This window comes from Strix aluco, chromosome 7, assembly GCF_031877795.1.
Source record: "Strix aluco isolate bStrAlu1 chromosome 7, bStrAlu1.hap1, whole genome shotgun sequence".
In the NCBI taxonomy this organism is placed as follows: domain Eukaryota; kingdom Metazoa; phylum Chordata; class Aves; order Strigiformes; family Strigidae; genus Strix; species Strix aluco.
Window position 1 is genome coordinate 23186314 of NC_133937.1, and position 21094 is coordinate 23207407.

At 36.1% G+C, this 21094-nt stretch overlaps 1 protein-coding gene across 4 annotated transcripts in view; it reads right to left on the reverse strand.

Moving 5' to 3' along the window:
• PLCE1 (phospholipase C epsilon 1) overlaps positions 1-21094 on the reverse strand; it is a 164515-nt gene that overhangs the window by 74339 nt on the left and 69082 nt on the right. For all 4 annotated transcript variants that reach the window (XM_074830927.1, XM_074830926.1, XM_074830925.1 and 1 more), the window contains exon 3: positions 20502-20790. In XM_074830927.1, the coding sequence (XP_074687028.1) occupies positions 20502-20790 (289 nt within the window). The remainder of the gene's footprint in view (positions 1-20501; positions 20791-21094) is intronic.

The following is a 21094-nucleotide window of genomic DNA, read 5'->3' on the forward strand; positions in this document are numbered from 1 at the left end:
AAAGATAATACTCTTAAATCACAACCGTTCAGCACTTGCACTTCATTATTAAAGAAGTGGCATATAAGTATTTTAAGACATACTAGTATATACAAGTACTTGAGACATTAAGAGTATTCACTGGAACTGGTCAAAAAGAGAGGGGGGCATTTAAGATGTGAAAATGAATACACAATTAACTGACAATGACCCAATCCATAACCTGGCTGCAGTCACAATATCCACTGGGAATGCTATGCAGCAGATGCATGGCTCTTCTCACATTTCCTACAGTGCACTGTCACTGTGGTCAGCTACCTCTACCCCCACACATCCACAGCTGTGCTACCCCAGGTTTGGTTTCTGCATTCAAAATATTATTTTCTCTGTGTCCTACTTAGAGCATGCAGAAACACAGAGGTTAAAATCAGAGCCCATGTCCTTGCTGTAATCCTTATATATATTCCTAGATAAACACAGGAACAATCTCTTAAATTTGGATTAAAAGAAAATAAGGCTAGCTATTGCAGTTGGACTGGATGATCATTGTAGGTCCCTTCCAACCAAACTATTTTGAACTGTTCTATTCCATATATCATTTACACTTTTTTCTTGTAGTTGGAGTTAAATGTGGACTATCTTCAAAGCTAGTATTAATACAGTCACATTTATGAACTACCATAAAAATCAATGCTGGACTATATAGGCATAGTCTCATAGAGTTAAGCATGTATGTTTTAAAGGACTATACTTGGAGGCAGTATAAAAGGTACTTTGGCTTAAAAAATTATTTTAACAACTAATAAATGTCTTCAACATTTATTGGTTGTGATGAAAAGGCATAATCAAAACAATAAGAAAGGATTTAAAGTGAAGACAAAGAACTAGAAACGGATTTCACACTTTCTCTGAGAAATATATCATGGGCTAAGTTCTACAAGTGCTCTCAGGTCAAAAAGTTTGTTACTTAACAAATACTTTAAAAGAAAAATTTAAAAATAATCACAGTAACCTAACAGGTTTCTTCCACATACATTCTGCAATATCAAAGAAACAAGCAGGTGGAGATGCACGCTAGCTGAAAGCTGTGGGAAACTCCAAGAGTGTCTGACAATGCAGGTGGCCAAAGACACCTGGAGAGTATCTCATGTATAAAACTACAACACACAACATGCAAAGGTATCAGTGCAGGAAAAGCAAAGGTGACTTTCCTAATACGTGTTTATTTGGGGGTAAATTAGTGTATGTTCTTTTTGTCTTCCCCCAGACATAATCTTTTCTCCAAGCTCACTGCCGCATATGTAGTATCTATAAAAACTAGATTACTGTAAATGTACAAAAAATGTCAAATTAGTACTTTCCATGTAGGGTTAAACTATAACCCAGGAACTCAGCCTGAGAAAAGGAAAGCCTGTAACTAGAGAGGAAGAAAAATCAAATTTTTGCCGTAGTGCCGTTTCAGAAGGGAAGTAATTCAGCTCTTTTCTTGTATAGACTACATCCCCCTCTGACGTGGGAAAAGTAAAACCAATTTCTCTGCCTAGAATAGCAGCAACCCTCTTAGTTACCCCTAGTCTCACATTTTTTCCTAACTTCAATTTGAATGCAAGTTTCCGGTGTAGTACAATACCTACTTGGTAAACATCAATTATCATAGCTCAATTGACTGAATAAAGAAAAGGATTGCATAATGAGTTTACAAAAATAAATGAAAGAAGCTATTCCTCATTTTAGAATGCACTTTCAAAATTTTAAGAGGTAATTTTAAAAGGTATCCTTTAATGTAAACATCTAATTACATCAACTTTCAAACACTTCCAAAAAATTTTCAGAAAACTTTCAAAAGTGTTATAACAGCAGGCATCCTTAACAAGCTCATTTTTCCCATAGGGAGGATGATGGGAAACTAAAGGAAATTCATATACTATTTTTGTAAAGGATTAACATGATTTTACAACTTCCCATCATAGTAACTCATGTTTGTGATGTTATATAAGTATTATATCATGCCAGTATTTCTTTTAAGAAAGTATTGCTACTAGACAGCTATTCTTAGCAAGGTTTCTGGAATCACAAAGACTGTGCCAGGAGCCCAGTTTAAAGGATGCTGGGAGGCATTTCTTTAAGAGGAAAAAGGGAAACAAAATCCAGCAAAACCCAGGTCAATATGATCAAAGTCCTTCCACTGCCATATAGAACACATCAAATGCAAGGTCACTTAATTTCAGTGGCTGCACCAGTGACTGAAGGACCTAGCCATCTTGGGCTCCCTCACCACTCCAGTGAGAGCCATGACTGCCATGCAGTACAGACACGGCCAGGTGAGCTACCAGGTATCCGTGGAATTTACTGGGGGCAACACAGAATTTAGTTTAATTGTTAAATTACATATAAGAAGCAGTTTAGCTGGGATAACATGTAACCCACCAAACTAGTTACTTGTCGGGTCAAAGGCAAAATTTGCATACATGTTTTAGCAACAGATTCTCATGTTCAACATGTCCAACTATGACAGAAAGAGTATTCATCAAAACAAATACTTTTCTTGACAGCACAATCAAGAAGTATAGAAATGGAAACACAATCAAACATTATTATTCTTCGTGATTATATAACTGGTCAAAAGGATTCCTCTATTTGTGAAATTATTACCTGTATCCTGTAAAAAATTAAAGCTGTTAGCATACATTTAAAATATTTTTCCAGGAGAAATAATTAGTATTCCAAACAAGTAACTAAAAAAAAATGTTTCGGCTAGTTAAAAATTAGTTTCTATAAAATTCTAGTATTTTACTTCAGAATGCCATTTGGTTTGAACATCCACCTGTCAGATATAATGCAGTGCCTTTCATTCTTTAAATCTTTCCATACATCTTTCTTGATAAGCTAGTATATGAGCTAGTGTATCTCTGCTCTAGTCTCAGAAAAAAGTCAGCAAATGTGCACTGCTCCTGTGCAGGCAAATCTTCGTAAACTCACATATGAAGTTACTACAGTCAAAAGGAAAATTCACCTGTATGTATAAGTCAACAAATGCTAGAGCATCTTTTAACTTCCATGAAATATGGTGGTATGACCTAAAATTAAGCTTATTAGAAATTCTTGAATCTTTTGCTACTCCTATACAAAAAGGTAAACCTCACTAAGTGAAAAACACCACTGTATGAACAAACTAGGACATTTAAAAATGTATCAGAAAGCAAAGCACTTATTGAGAGAATAAACATACTGTATATGCATTTGTAAAATTTCCATTTAAGGAAATCCTCGAATTCCTGTAGATGTAGCAATCAACAAAATATGCTTAAGATTCTCTGCTGCTCCAAATGACCTTAAGTACATGCATTCACTTATATAAAGCACTCATAATGGAGAGCAGATCATGAACCACCAATTAACTCTTTTGGATACTGCTTCTTTGATTATTTAACATCCAGAAACAGTAAATTTAATTTCTTTGGTTAAATTATTTCTAGAGCTATACATCAGTATGTAAAATTTTATCTGCAAAGTTGTTAGGAGAATCAGCAAAAATGGATTTCAAGCTGAATTATTCGTTGAACAGTAGAGTCTTACAGTAAACGGCATGGGCCTGGTCTCAAAGAATATGACAGATTTCCTGACAAACTACAGCATATGCCCTCATCTTTCAATTTGTTATTTCATTTAAAAAATAATATTAGTAACATTTCCTTAATATGATCTAGCAGTTAGACACATAGCCATTTTTTTTTACCACTTCTTAACAGCCTATTTGGTTTAGGAAATTTCCATTCTGTTTCTATTAGCTCTCTCAATTCAGTTTATTCCAACAGTCATGATTTAACCAGGCTAACAGACACAAAACAAATAAACTAGTAAGTTGCCTGCTGAAATTCACTGATGTCCTCAAAAGCTGTTCTAAAGCAGGCATCTATCTCAAAAGAAAATGCTGGTATGCTTAACAAAACTGTGAAGTCCAAGAATCTATAGTCCTGAGACAAGAAAAGTATTATGTAGCTTAAAGAAAAGCACTCAGCACAATAACAAGAACTGCTGAGAAGTCAAAGCTGAAAAGATTTTGTTTCTTTCATTCAGATGTATTTAAATTAGAGTGGAGGAGCATGTGTGATTTAGCCTCAGAACTGGAATATTTTCAATGACTCAGGAGTTTAAGTCATAGAGGGATTGATTAGTGGAATACAGCAGACTGCAGAGAACATGTCTAGAAGCCGAAAGAAGTAAAACAACAGACTACACAAACTTTAGTAGAAATTTCAGCATCTACAACTTGCCTCTATCATTTACTTCTTCCTAGCTCAAATACAAATGCTTTAAATACTGACCCATGCAAGCTTTTTTACAGCCTCACTAGTGAACTGCTATAGTTCTGATAGACTAAATCCTGCTATAAGCAATTATTTTCTATAATTGATTTTGTTTAGTACCTGTCATTTGGGGATTAGTGTAAGCCAAATTAATGAAGATATAGTTATACAAAATTGTGTTCAAGCAAACAGAGTATAGCTATATGTATTACACTGTTGTAACTAGTTACCTTGTAAAAATGAAAGTATTCACAGGTTTTCACAGGATTAATACACTTACTACATAAAAGCTCTTCTAAACAGTCACAAGACTTTAATGAATGGTGTCTTTGTCATTAGCTTTAGCAAATTATACTAGAAGAGGTGTTTGCAGTCCTCTTCTAACATGAAAACTTTCAAAATTAATGATTTTGCTATCCAAAAACAAACTCAAAATTAGTACCTTCTGAGATGACTTAACTCAGATATCTCCCTTAATCTGAAGACTTCAAATGCAACTAATTCTTTCTCTGAAAGCACACAGTAAAAATTAACAGTTCTCTCTCTTTCCCCTCCTTCTGGTACCACTGCTACCTGTACTGTGGTTAAGGTTTAAAATGGAATTAGGGCCAACTTTGTCAACAACATTGTTCACATAGTAAGAAAACAAAACAACTAGGAAAATAAAACACGTCAGCCTTGCTTTGAGCAGTGTTGGACTAAATCACGGGCGCAGTCTCTTCCAACCCAAATGATTCCAGGATTGTTACATGGCAGTTTAGCATTCTACCTTACAAACCATTAAGCATCACTTTAATAGTGAAGCAAAAAGTAGTTTTGTTAGTGTACACATTTTAGATCTATTGGAAATCGAAAGTATTCTAGACACAAGAAATGCAGATCCTGTGTATGGAATGGAGTTCTGCTTTCCTAAAGGCAACAGCTCTGAAAAAAATAAGAAGGGACACTAAAACTAAGCATTTTCTACAAGTTTTTAGGAGGGAGAGGTGGCAAAAACAGGAGGTGGCAAAAACAGGTCCTCCCGCATAAATCACCAATGACACCAATAATGCACTATCTTTTCAAATGTTTTCAAAGACACAGACAAACCACAGAGCATGCAGAAGAGAGCTACAAAATTATTCCAGGCTTGAACAGTGAGACCTGGAGGAAGAGATTTAGATCAGAAATGCATAACTTTAGTTCAATAAAGTGAGAATTGAGAGGTGACTTGACTGTAGTAGATATGTCAGCATCTCCAACAGTGGAAATACGTCAGTTTTTAAAGACTTCAATCCAGCCGAAAAAAAGGCATAGCAAGACCAAACACTTGGTCCTTCATGACAGACAAACTCACACTAGAAATAAGTCACTCCCCATTGACTGAATGTCACTGACCACTGCAAAAAGCTGTGGATGACAGTTCAAAAGCATCCTCCAAAGGCTGTACATTAGCACTGCTGCCTTTCAACTACTCAGCTTAAAACAGAGACAACTGGGTTTAAGTAAATGACATCTTAAAAAGATGTCAGACTATAGCTAGAGGCCTCCATTGACGTTAGGCTTTGCGATTCTGTGAGCTGTCCTAACTTCCGAAACAACATGGTCTTATTGCCCTCCTGTCTTAAAATCTGATGTGCCATCATCCATGCAATCACTAAACTTTTTTTTTATTAATTGCCTCTCAAGCTTTCCCTTTCCTGCAAGATCTTTCTGAAATTAGTCCCTCTGTATACAGTCACGCATCTCTTTTCTCACCACCTTTGCAGCTTTCATCCTGCTAGTTATGCCAGCCAACACCACCTGTGTCCTCTTCGAGTGACATTTAAAAGAAGTCCTTCAATTTGACTGGACCGCTCCTCTGCCAAATCACTCTTCTATTACAACACCTATGGCGAGATGTTTGCTGTTCAGATCCATTTTCTGTCCCAGTAGACACATACAAGGACAACTGCTTACTTCCTCCTTACAGTAATTATTATCTATCTAAAGGTTTTCACGCATCTCCTGAACTTCTCTCTACAGAAAGTGCTCGAAGCTGGTCAGCCAGCAGTGACAAGACTGAGAGGACTATTGCATGGTTTTTTACTTATTTATTTTTGCCTCCCAGTAAAACAGCAAACATATTACCACAACATGGCATACTTAACCAACAAACAGCTTGCAATGCACTGTAACCAGCAAGTGCTTTTCATAGCCTGTTTCTCACCAGTCCTCCCACACTGACATAAAAAGTTATATTAACTTCCTGCCCAATAGAATCAGAAAACTGTTACTTTCATGACTCCATCAATTTTGTTATTGTAGCTATTACTGAGAAATAAAATATTACAATACTAACCTTATTCTACCATCAAAGAAGCGGATGTAACTTCCATTCTTTGTGGCAGCAAAAAGTAATGGAACAAGAGCAATTTTGCTTCCATTTTTTTAAAAAATGTAGTGAATTTCCAAACTATGCAAATATTGGGGTTTTGTTTTGTTTGTGACACCCAACACACTTGCAGTTCTTTAACTTTCAATCATTTGAGAGATCAAATATGCAGGAACGTAGTCTGCAAGCGTCTGCTGTAAATCAAACAAAATGTAAATGTAAAACTACCATTTTCATGCTTTTTACAAGGCTTATGGAAAACACAAAGAAGCAATTATGTTTTTTTAAAGATCAACATTAACAAAAATTTTAAATATATTTTAGTTTTTCCCTGTTGTCTTTTTAAAGCAATTCACTCTATATATGGTTATAGAGAATTCCTGAAGTTTTTTTCCTCCAGAACACTAAGCTTGTATGCAAAATCTTACCACTATCTTCAAGACAACCAGTACCTGAAGCCAGCCCCTCTTTCTCTTTCATGTTCCATGCATGTATTTGAATGATTTGTTGACAGCTTTTAGGAGGTTTTACATTCACAAATCCTTTCCCTATTGGGTAGACAAGAGCTATGTGATTTAATTTGTTCCCTTCTACTTCATGGCAGTTACAGAACAACATATTATGAAGATCTGAAATGTAGAAGAAAATTCTGCTTTTAAGGTTTATTTTCTCTCTCTCAAATTGAAGACACTATTAAACTTAAACAATAACAAAACTATTTCGTGGTGCTTTAACGTATGACACCACAAATAAATTCATAAAATACTAATCACATTTTCTCAGTCAAGAAAGTACCTACACTGACACAAAACCAGAACTAATTACTATGATGTAACTCTTCTCAGCAACTACAGCAAAAGCAATCTTTTCTGACCACACTAACCAGTTTTTTATCTTTTAAAGTTCAAATTAGTTACCATACTGGTTTCTTAGCTTGATTTATTAATGTCATAATGGTTTATTGTGGGTTTTGATAACACTATTTTTGTTTAACTTATTCACCAATAAAAGTGACTTTTTAAAGATCTCTAAAAAGATCTATCAAGTATCTAACCTACAAATTCTAACATGACCTTGTGCAGCTCACAATGGTTGGGTACATGAAAATAAACTTGGACATTTGGCACATTATGGCCTTCTGAGATTTGCAGAAATCTCAATACAGTTCCAGTGGCTGCAGTTCCATAGCTGGAGGTAGTAGGAAATGGTAATATTACCTATAGATATTCTACAAAACAAAGTGTAGTATAAAAAAACCCCAACACGTAGTTTAATGGCTTTAGGTATAGCTATTTTCAGGATGAGGTCCTGAAGAATAACAATGTTTACAATCTTAATTCTTCTGAATTCCAATCTGAAACTTCTAGAAACTCAGAAGAGCAGCAATTTATTTGAAAAAATCTTTAAGAATTTTTAGAAAAGGTTATACATATTTATGATACTTCAATAACTACTCCACTGTTATAAAGGAAATACCCATGTTAAAGAAATCTTTCTTCCATTTCTCTGCAGAGCTTTGCAATTTAATTCTGAACAAGCAAATACAGGTGAACAACTTCAGATCAAAATCTTCTCCAAATCTAACAGTAACGTATTAATAGGCATTCAAAACTATAGTTTTCCCAGATTGAGATTTCTTTTTTCCCCCAAAGAAAAAAGCTCTCAGAAGACACCACTTCTGCCTGTGGCAATATGGCTAAGTCAAAAGTTATGTATCTGTGCTTTACTCAAAAACATCAGAGGAAAGACAAACAGCATCAGATCTATCCCCTTTCTAGAAGACCTGAACACTTTATAAAGAAAGCTGAAAACGTGCATGAAATGTGTTGTACCAAGTCCACGGGTAAAGAAGGATAAAAATATTTAATTGCTGTACAGCTGTGCAAACCCCTTATAATTAATCACAAGAAGCAATTAAAGTATCAAATTGCATTTCTAGTTATTTTATTGTTTTGGTACTTTGTAGGCAAAATATTTTCAATTTCTGCTTGATAAGTCTCACTGGTAATTTACTTATTTCAGAATTATTAAAATGTGTAGCAATGCATTTTTATACATAACAACTATTTCTAAAGTGAATACTTAAACATTAGAAAACTGTGTCACATGAAGCCCCTTAAATAAAAACTAAACAAATCATGCACTAATAAAAATTCTCATATCAGATTATTTTCTAGAAAATGCTTGCATCATTCTACCTCAAATCAAAGGCAGGTTCTGAGCTGAATTCATAATTTTAACATTTCTGAAATTAAATAAAATTATTTTCCCCCCATTTCTTGTAATCCTACTAGGTATCTCAGATTGGTTATCACTGACTGAATAAAGGGATTAAAAACACCATTATTTTGCAATTAATACAGACATACTTGATATCAGGGCTTTTTTTTTTTTTTCCTGTGCTGTCTAAATTACTGAGGTGAAAATAAAGGTGTTGACAACCAATACAATCTTTCTATTGCAATGGGATACTATCTCTTTGAATGGTGAATGTTTGTCATAGCCTTTAGCTAACAGCCAGATTAGGGAAATGGGAGGGTTAGCACATAAAAGACATTCCTTTCACAGAGTAAAATATTATGAACATTCGTTCAAGTTACATATGCCAGTTTTAAAAAAAAAAAAAAAAAAAAAAAGGTGTTTCTTTATGACCAATCAGTAGCAAAACATTGCTTTTACATGCTGCTATGCACTCATGTCATTCAGAAAGGGAAAATAATTAACTGCCTTCAGCATCCACCAAACACAAATTAGTTACAAGCTATAAACTTGTATACTGACAATCCAAGAAAAAGAGCTTGCTGAAGAAAAAAGCAGCAGTGGATTTACATTCAAAAATGTTACTAACCTGTAACATTTGAGTAATTTATAAACTTTAAGAAAAAAATAATTACCTGGTTCTAGCGCTTTTAAAAACTTTCATTACATCTGACATTCATATTTTGTCCAGCATTTTTCACAACAGTCACTTATTTTTGTACAGTAAGAAACAAAGGAATGTCCCACAACATAATTTGATATCAAAATAGTTGCAATGTGAACCAAATAAATGTAAAGTATACCTAAACTACTTATAAATATTTATACTACATTCCATTTTGAACAAGTTGAAATAGAAAATGCACACTTAAGACTGAGAGAGGACTTTATATTTCATATTGTTTATATTAAATCCTTACTTCACTTTTCACCTAGCAACAGATTTAAGTGTCCTTATAGCCCTGTTGTAAAATGCAGACATTACAGATCCAACATTAGATTAGAAACCCCTCATCCAATCTACTTCTAACTCATCACTTTGTTTTAACTACCTGGTTATAATCAGAACCGTGTACTATGGGCCACAGAAATGCAAATCTTACCAGCAAATGTGTCTTCCATTGAATCTTAGGTTCCTCCTAAAATGCCAGAAGAACAGGTACTTCTACTACCACAAAAAGTCTGCACACTGCACTTGTCCAAACTAACAGTCAGGCAACAGCTGCTCAGTTTAAAGCTACAAACTGTAGCAAAAGGCATAACTGACATGCCTTGTGTAAGCCATGAAGAAGACATGCATTTGGCTGGCTCACTGAAAGATCAGGTTACCCACCTCTCCAGATAAAAGTTGAAACACTGGGATTCAAATTGAAGGAAGTTTAAAAATTAAGGACAAGCACACATCCTGCTAAGACTAAAAGCATTTGATTTTGACAGCAGAGTTATAAACAAGAGCAATTTAAATTCTGCTGGATTTTTGTCTTTAAAGATATAAAGAAATAAGTTAGCCTACACCCAAGCTTTTGTACAAGTTATATTTATATCAGTGTTGTTTAAACAGGCCAAAAGTAATAAATGGAGTTAGTTTTGTTTTAGGAAACTTCAGCTGAAGCATTACAAAAACTGCGACATGAGTTTCTTTATTAGCAAATGCCCTACCTTTACAGCTATTATGTCCTCTGCACTAGAGTCTCTAATAAAAGGCAATAGCATTAGCTTTAATGGGACAAAGGGCTATGACTTAGGCAACAATCTAAAAGTTTCTTTGAGAGGCAAAGAAGAAGAAAACCTCCCTGAGGCTTCCAGAAGTGTGATTAACTGTAAAGAAATTACAAATAGAAGGACTTAAAAAGACAGCATAGCCTTTCAGACTGCATCCATGTTCATAAACTAAGTAGACACCAAAACTCTGCCCTGAACCGAACAGCCGTTAATATCAGGCTCTGGCATTTTTATCACTTCTTTTCTTCATTCTAACCTTAGCCTTGTCTACACACAGTTTACATCACTTTCACAAGCAGCAGGACTACATCAGTGAAAAGTTAGTTACGAAATTTGCTAGAGTACACAAGACTGAAAAACGATACACTGCCACAAGAAACCTTTCTCCATTTCCCCAGGAAGTCTGAAAGCGCGATCCATGCAGAACTGGAATGCAAGCAGTACACTCAGAGTCACTTTGTTTACACGGTGAATACACGTCTTGTCTGAAAAACCTCTACTGGAAGAATGATCATGGAACCCAGTCAACACACCATTATTTTTACATTGACAATACCAGCATATTCTTTCTTAATTGGAAGACTGACAATTTATTTTTGTTTCCAAGTTCCTCCTAAAAACTAGTATGCTTAGATTTCTGAAGAATTTGTGTTAAATATGATAAGGACCCCCATGGGGATACAGTATAGAATTTTAAAATTAATTTTATTTATAAATACCAATTTTATTAATGTTATCTCCCTACAAAATAAACCATTAAAGATTTCTCATCATTATAGAGTCAATACTAAAGAATTTTCCACTAATTATAAAAGCAAGTATCTGAAAACCTAAAGAAAAAAATCAGAATGTTCTTGATTCAACAAAGAAAACTGTACAGTATAACTTAGAATTTAACCCCCCAAAATTGTGCCTGGATATAAATAAAACAGCATTATCCTATAAAAGTTGATTGTTCTTCTAATTTGTTTCCTAGAAACAAAACTTCAAGGGGATCTTTAGAGATGACTCGAGTAATCTTGAGGCTTAAAGTCCTTGGGGTTTTTTTGCTTATGATTGACATGCTAACACAAACATACCAGAAAAGTTCCATTCTACACTTTAAAAGTTCCCATGGACACTACTTTTACAAGGCCCATTCAAACAAGTGGTCAGACCTTTAAAATAATAAACAATAATAAGCAGTTCAGGGATTAACTATCTGCACTTAGACTCCCATTTAATTTTTTCTGAAAACTAATTACTGTTCATAAGAAAGTAAGTTTGAGTAAAATGAACATCACTTCGCATGAACTTCTGCTCTCAGCCTTCATCCATAGACATTAGTATGTCCTTTATTCCCTTCCTCACAATAAAGCTCTAAAAGCACAGTCGGACTCATTCTATGAATTTAAACTCTTTTTTTCTGCTCATGGAAACAGCTATAGACTACCAACAAAAATATTGCTGTAAGCAGAGACTCAGTTACACAAGTTAAAGGATCATCAGTGCACCAAACTGTGGCATAATATTATTGGAAATAAAATCTACACAAAACCATCTGAAACTCAGTTCTGTTTCTTAACTCTATACACTGGTTAGGATATCCAGATCCATACAGATATGTACTTTCCTGTACTGTGAGTATGATAGCTGTTCTGTCCAAAGGAGCAATTTTTTTACTTAGATTACTTACACTAGTTAACTTCAATCTACTATCTGGAACAATTATGTATCTTTTCATCTTGCAGTAATATACTTTACTGAACCCAGGAAGAGGACTATACGGATGAGACAAGCTATGCTGACAGAGCTTAATTCTTTGTGCCTACAATGTATTAAACATGTTGCATTAAAGGAAGTTTTTGTTAAATTAATGTTGGCAAGGATCCTTCTTAAGTCCTTCTCCTACTGCCCTTGCTGTGACCAACCTGTCTGCAACCAGGCCTGCCCAGACGGTGACAGGTCTGGGAGACTGACTGAAGTGATCTTTCCCTTCTGCCAGTTTACAGAGACAACCATCATAGCTGGCTCCAGATGGTCCCAGGTATCCCCTGGCTACAGCTGTCCTCCCAAATCTTTCTCCTCCTTTCTGCCATCTCAGTCTTGATCTGTGCTTCCCGCCACATCACTCTTAATTCTGCCCCTAACCAGATGACCTGCACTTGTTTCTGGTCTTCCTGACCTACATCCTGGAGCCAACAGAGTAGCATGAAATCTTCAGTTCCTCAACTCACACCGTTGCCTCAGGCCACATTATCTTCTTACTGTCTGACGTATCTCCTGGGTTTGATTTCCTATCCTACAGTACGCTGCTTGACCTATCTTCTTACCTTAGCTACTCAGCCTGAGACGTGTTTCGTCTTTTCAGGTCTTAATCTCTGCTCATTTGGCTTTATTGCTCACTCTAGATGGTCTTAACCTTTGGGCCCAAACACATGCAGACCACCTAAATCATGCTGGCCTTCCTAAATCTGTGTATATAAAGCTTGTTATCGCCCATGACTCTGACATGTAACTGTCAGACAACTGCCCCAGCTACAGGGATCCTGGTATTTCCCCAAATTGTAACAATAAGCCTTGTGCAGAGGTACAATAAAGAGCAGTGGGAAAAGCCACAGAGACTTGGGTCCTGTTTGCTGCCCAAAGTCCTATTACAGAAAAAGGGTAATTTCCGAATACTGAAAGATGATTGAAGTCAGTTTTCTTAAGATCAATACGGTCTGCCTCCATGTTCATGACAAATCAGTTTCCTTCTGGTTTTGGTCAAAAATTGCTGTTGTCTATTTAACAAGTTCTGAATGAGCTTTCTCTGGAAGATGAACAACAGTGATCAAGGATGTAGTCCGATTTATATCACTTAAAGTGGCATCAGACTTGAACAGCTTTGAAAGATGTGAAAATAAAAAGAATACTGATACAAAATGTTTGCAGTCTTCTCCATCCTCAGACATCTCTTTTTACTTCCCTTTTGTTATTCTTAGATTACAAAGCTACAGAAGTTGTCCTTGTAAGGGTGGCAGAGGATGCGGGGGCAGGGGGACAGGGAAGAAAGGGTGTAAGTTTCTTTCCAACAGTGACTCTGGATACAGGTATCAAATACAAAGCACAAAAATTTTCACATACTCTAGTTCATTCTTTAAGATTAAAAAAGACCCAAAACGTTTTTTTTCACTTTCTGAATAAAAATGTCAACACCACATGAACTGTGACAATGACTGAGTCTTCAAATATGCTTCCAGTGAAAGTTCTGGCCTGTTCACAACTATGAACAAACTTCTGTAACAATCAATTTGTAAGAAACAGAACAGGCTGAGAAACAGGATTTCCTTTCTCAGGAAGAAATCTGGTTTCAATCCAAATCCCATTGAAAGACATTCTCAAAACTTCTTACTAACCAGAAATTCTGAGTTGCATACAGAGGTGTTAAACCAGTGCAGCTGAAATGTCTTCACTGTTCATACGTGAAAATTCTGTTCTCTGTACTAACAAAGATGCTGACAAGGATGTGAATGTCACTGACTAGCTGTGGGAACTCCAGTCATCTGTGGTTCCCGGGAGTCCACTCTCAAGACAGTCCCTGTGCTACCGGGACCAGAGTTGCAGCTCCTCAGTCGGGAGCCTGACAGCTATGTGAGCCTGAGAGCAGGGCTTGCAGGCCAAGAGATGAGTCTCCAACAGAGCAGCCCCTACATGAGCTTTGAAAGACTCTCAGTCCCAGATACACGTGATTGGGAATTCTGGCTTCAGAGGTCTGGTATGTTTGGAAGCCTTCTCTGGATCTAACAACACTGGCAGCTGATCTGCCCACAAGACCATCCTAGCCCTGGGGACGCAGAGCATTTAGGGTCCTTAGCTACTGAACATAACCTCAGAACAATATTTCCTGGAGTTGGACTACTTGTGACTGTAAGGTTCATTGCTCAAGTCACTAAATAACTCCTGAAGGACTGAACACAAAGAACTTCCAATGTGCTTATGCTAGGGAGACATAAAACCAGGAGGCCACCCCAGCATTAGGGACTTTCTGTTTGCAGGATCCCTATTTTGGGGCAGATATTACATAAAATCCCTAACTACAGAAGTTATAAAGGTTTTGAGAAGTCTTCCTTTTAAATCATGACAGACAATCCCCATTAAAGTAATGGGCTCCTCTTTAAACAGATTGTATAAGAGAGTGCTGAACTTTATCTCCAGGAATTGCAAACATTTTAAAAGAAAAGTAGTGGAATGTTGTCTGGTCCAGAAGAGGTCCTCCAAACATAAATCTGACAGCCCTTGAAATCTTTTCAAGACTGGCTGATACAGACTGGTTTTAATAAACAAATTCACTTCCACTTTTGAAGCTTTTTAAGAATGGTCTTGAAAATTATTCCAAGTGCAGTAATAATTAAAGTTGATAACTGTCTAAATTGTGTCCACAGTTTCATGCCTGTACTGAAGCTTAACTTGTGGCAAAGCTGAGGAATGGTTTTACCTGGTGGAAGATATACATCTCCTTGACACAGACCTTGTTATCATGTTACATGTCTTTGCCACAAGACTGGATATACTGCAACACAATCTGTATGTGGGCTGTCCCTTAGAGCAATTCAGAAATCATGAAGTGTGGAATTCAGTAGTCCACCCACTCTATGTCCCCTGTGCATCAGCTTTTTATTGGTTTCAGACTGAACTTAAGTTATTGGTTTGAGCTATAAATTTCTAAATGGCTTGTGACCTTCTTACTGGAAAAACTTCATTCTCCCTCATACTGGTGTACTACTGACAAACGCAGGTGCACAAACTAGATTTTTTTTTTATTAGGAAGAGTTTCAAGCACTTCCCCTGAGAGCCTCTCACCTCTGTAAAAAGCATCTATTCCCAGTCTGAATAGTAAAGATCCATACACCATGTTCCATGTGTTACTGTGAGGGCTTCTGTGACTAGATAAGAGGGTAGAAGAGCTTTGTGCTCTGCCGGATGTTTTAACTGTTTTGCATAAGATATGACAGTAAGTCATTATGCTCTAGACAAAAAATAGAGACACTTTTGTATATTTTCACAATTTCAGAAAAAAGTACAATGCTTGTGTGAGTGAAGCACTTTGGTGCAATTCTGAGTATCTTTGAGTTTAAAAAAACCCAAAACCAAAAGGCGCTAAAAATGCAGTTCCCACAAAGCCAAAAGGCACGAGAAGAAGGAACCAGGCTCCATACCTGATGCCCAGCCACATGCCCATTAAGAGATATTCTACAGTTTAGAGTCATCATTTAATGATATGACTACATTGAACCTATAAATGAGCTCCATCATAAAACACTAAAGATTAGCTAACTTGTTTATGATAATTATTTTTACAAGTAGAACAAACACCCTACCTTTCAGGCTCAGACAGATACTTTTTCTCAAGAGAGCTATCACCCTCACTGAAAAAACTGCATAGGTGTATTACTCAACTTTTCCTTTCACACATTTGTTAGTTTCTACTTCCTCCAGCATGTCACCTTTCTGTGACAGCACAAGAAAAGAACTTCCAAAAAGAACGTGGTCAGTAGACAATATTCCCCAACCCTGAAAAAAAGGTTTGACCAATGTTTCCTAATTTGGAACAGAAAGAGCTATACTTTAAAAAAAAAGTTTTAAAAGCCAGTAAACTGAAGCCTGCAATTTTATGTTTACTTGCAAAACTCATTTAAACTAAATCTTGTTTCACATACATTATTAAAAGACCTTTCGATCAATTCATTTGTCACTAGTAATTTTAGAGTAAGACACATATAAAACCCTCCTACTTCCAAACATTTTACAAAACTAGAATTACCCAGATAATCCATATTTTTCAGTCAAATAAAAATAGAATTCCTCTTACACTTAAGAATATATTTGTCTAATGCCTACACAGAGGTAATGATATGTTTAAATAAAATACATGACAATGTATACAGGCGTTAAAAACTAAAGTATTAATCACAGCATGTTTTAAACACAATTTTATTTTGCCTATGTTATAGTAAACATTTTGATGAAGTTCTATTAACTCATTGAACTGAAATCCGTAATACATATACAAATAACTAAGGCAATTTAGAGATCTCTAACTCAGGACGTGATATGACAAAATGAAGCACGCAGTGGCAATACTAGGCCAAGGTGACTGCCTCTTACTGTTCTCTTTTACATGATTTTTTGGAAGTGAAATCAGTTTCTAGGAACAAGAACCCAGGAAGAAGAAGAGTGATTAAAGTTAATGCTGGCATTACCACTTGCCATCAGTTCAGAGCTTCAGATGTGTAAGACTTTAATATGCAAGAGTATTTGTCATTGTCTAAAACTGTAAGTAGTAACACGTAATACAGCAGGTCTTCAATAGCACCTTTATGTAGTGCATCTTTACAAGGTAAAGATCTGTTGAACTGGATCCACCTCAAAGAAGTTTTGCTATAATTACTTCATAATAATTCACCACTTCTTTCAGCTTTTATTTACAATGGTTTTAGGTATTACAATATTTACAGGACACAAAGTAAGTTTGAGTTCAGATTTCTGAGTGGCAGAACAATAACTGGATAGTTCAACAATTCTTTTAATTATGCTTATATAACATTTCAAATTATTTCTGAAGATATTTTAAAAGAAATTTATATCATCTTTTGTTTTTTTAATGCATTCCAGTTCCACCTATGTCAGTGCTATTTGCGTTCACATTTTCATGTTAGTGGTTCCTTTCATTTATTTCAAATAATTAATATAATTGGTGCCTTTGGGCACGCCTACCACTGTATAAAGTATGGTGCAATGATACTCAAACTACCACCATCTCAGCTACTGTCATCACCAGAAAGGGTCATATTTTGAAGGATTATTAACTAGGGCTGCCTATATTGTTTTCAGTCCAACCACTACAGGAGATTTTGCTGCATTATGAGAATACTCCAGTTTGGGTCTGAATGAGTCAGCAACAGGTCAAGTGTCTCTACACTGCAGTATCCTATACAAACCAGACATCTATAATTTCCTCCTCTCTGAAAGAAATTAACATCATATCAGTGCTCTCCTGCACTTCCATTAGGACTCTTATGCTTGTACATTTGATTGTCCTATGACGTCTTTCTGCAAATCCTTTTTCAAGTACAATTTTTTAAGGAAGAACTATAAGACATGTTCTAATACAAAAATTTAAAAATAAATAAATACAAAGACCTAAGAACCTATACTTGAAGTTTTTATGGAAGCAAGCCAACACTTGAAAATCTGTCCTGTCACAGCTTCTGAAATGCAGTAACAAGAAACATTTGCTATTCTCGATCAAAACAGTAAAAACAAAGTCAGAGAAGGGGTCTTCCCTCCATTTTTCAACAGGCTGAGCAATATGAAGAAACCCAACCTAAAAAGACATAATACTAATTTTCTGCTGCTGATACTAATTCAGGGCAGTACACAGCACTGAAATTACTACGTGGACACTCAAAACCTCTGACTGTCAAAGCAAATATTTATTTTTATCTCTGTGGTGCTTAGCTGCCTACCAGAGTTAAACCACAACAACTAGTAAAACACACCAGGATCAATATATTCCCTTTTCAACACCTCCAAACAACTACTAAGTGAAGCATTCCAATGACATGCTGTGTCTTGTGATAAAACTTCCATTGCATTTGACAACAGAACTGTTATAGATGTCAATTAAAAGTTCTCTGGTTTAGATGAGATTATCTGATGGTTGAAGTTAAATCCAGCAGTAAAAGAGGATGCTGGACAGATGAAAATAACCTTTTTATCAGTCTGCATGGACAGAACTATTTTCTTTCTTAAAATGTACACACCCATGAATGATAAGCGCAGCTCTGAATTCAGAATACTCTTCGGTTCCTTGCTAATGCTAATGTCTCAATTAATAACACCACCAAGTAACACTCTGTAAATGATTTAGAGAGGACTCTGTTACCGACACCTTTGTCATTTCTCAGATATATTAAATCACCATGACACACCTGAACATGAACCTTCCACATCCAGAAAACTTCAATATCCTAAGCTGCAGCACATCTCTTCCTCAACAGAGACCACTACAGTAAATCATACCTAGACCACTGCAGTATCTCTACCATGTACACAGGTTGTCTGTGGAATTGCAAATCAAGTTCAAGATCTTAGCCTTTTCTTTAAGGTCTCACATCTTTGGGCTCGGAATACAACAACAGAAGTGTACAGCATGTAATACAGGCACCACAGAGATCCCCAGACTAGTGCAAAGTGTGCTGGTACACAGAGCACACATGTGCAGTCACTAGCTCAGGCTCTATAAAAAGATAGAGCCATATTAGCATATCAGTGAGCCTGAGCTAATTACTGCTGCTGCTTCCAGTTGCAGAACTCAGTCAGAGCCTGCAACTCTATGGTGACAGTCACCAGCTGGGCTTTTTGGACACTGCCACAACATGCCCCATGGAAGGCTGACAGTTGTACTCAGGAGACAGAGCATCCTTAGAGTCTCGATCAGGTCTGGGGCATCTTTTCTCCCACTGTGTAGGAAGAAAGTCTAGCACACTGCACTACCAAGTACATGACTCAATTCTTTTAACCTTGCTTTCCAGTGCTGTTGCAGGAATGTACATGCTTATTTTTCTAAAGCACTCATCTCCCCAGACAAATAAAAACCAAACAAAATAAAAAGGAAAAAGCCTACCAAAATAGGATACTGTACTGTCCATATCTCTGTCCCTCACAGATGATGAGGGTATGTGAAGCTTAGTAATGTTGCTCAATGTACTACTGAAATTCACTCAGAATTCAGTTTGCCATCTGTATCTGTTGTTCTTATGCCATTTTAGTGCCTCTCTCTGCCATTTGATTCACCTAAACAGGGACAAATTAAAACTAGAAAGGGCCACTCTTTGGAATAAAAGTAAGACAGCCTGATCCGAGCACAAACTGTATCATTTGTCTGTAAAAATGAGGTCAGTATCTGCACTAGTTAAGAAACTGCACTGAGAATTCTCTACTGATCTTGTCATATTCCTGTAAAATTTTGGGCATACTGTAATACCCACATACTTCAATTCTACAATTGTACAACTGAGATGCTACATCCTTTTGTTACAGTATATCAGATGATGATAAATGCCCAAACGCTTGAATACCTCGGGAAATATTCTAGGCACTAATTAAAAATAAATTTAAAATGCAGTTACTATTCTGTACAAACCCCTGTTTCAATGTAATGAATTTGTACCAAGAATGCCTTTGCCCTGTTTAACTTCCAGAACTGACCAAACTAAATCACATAATGGTATTCTTACTGCATACGAAGACGATCAGCATGAAAATTAGTATGTATCATCCACTCTCCAATAGGCATTTTCCACACAGACAATACCCAGATGATACTAGAAAGACGATGGACCCATGAGAAGACCAAAAATAAATCAGTAATGAATTGTACATACTTACCACACAGTGCCATGCTGACAGCTAGTTGTATAACGACAACAATAATAACCAAGTAGAATATGTACTTCTTTCTCAAGTCCTGAACCAAGTCAGCCCATGAGCAGGAGGAGCACTTGGTAAATGAGAAATACTATACAAAGGAACACCCTAACAGCAATGGCTTAGGCATTAACTTTGGATGTAGAGAGGAACAATTCTAAAAAGAAAAGAAAACTGAAAAGATGTCTGTTTTTTAATAAGAATCTTTTCAGTTTTGCATGCACTTTTAGTTTGTTAAACTAACAGAGCTAGTCATTATGACACATAAAGACTGCAAAGGCAAATCTTCAAAAACATGAAAACTTTTCAACCTTTTTTATCTAACTTCATATATGAGTATATAAACTCCAGAATATTATATAGTATTATATATTTTGCAATACACCCTATACTTAAAGTGGACAGGGTTCAAAAAATTAAATCTTCATTACCTTTAAGCATTGTTCTTCCAGTTGATCCTCCGAAGATATTTAAAAGACCGTTTCTTGCTCCTAATGATGTAGTTGCTTCTAGTAAAGCACCAGTTATATAGTTAGAGAGTGCAGTCCTCTGTAAAGTGGCCCGATATTGACAGTAGGCACCTGATACACATGGTTTTACATAAAAACCATCACCTCTGCATATACAGTCTGTATCAAGTGTTGGGTGCCTTCTCAGAAGATGAGGAAAATATTCAAAAATATCTTCTGCTCCTTCTTCTTCTCTCACTGTATTGAAGATCTGTGAAGAACACAAAAGCATGAACCGTTAGTTCATTTGCTTAAGATAATAAACTGAACATCAAAAAGTTCCAAACCAGCATGACTTCTTGTAAAGTTCAACAGCCTCTGCAAAAAGGCACTGTGTTAAAACACTGCATTTATGCATTAAACCTGAAATATCCATGAATCCAAAACTGATTTGTGAAGACTTTGAGTCGGGTTCCCAAAGCTAAATAAAATGGCATTCTGGCTTTCAATCTACGGTTAAAAGCATTCTAATGAAAACCAGTTTTAAGGATCACCATTAGACAAAAAAAATGTCT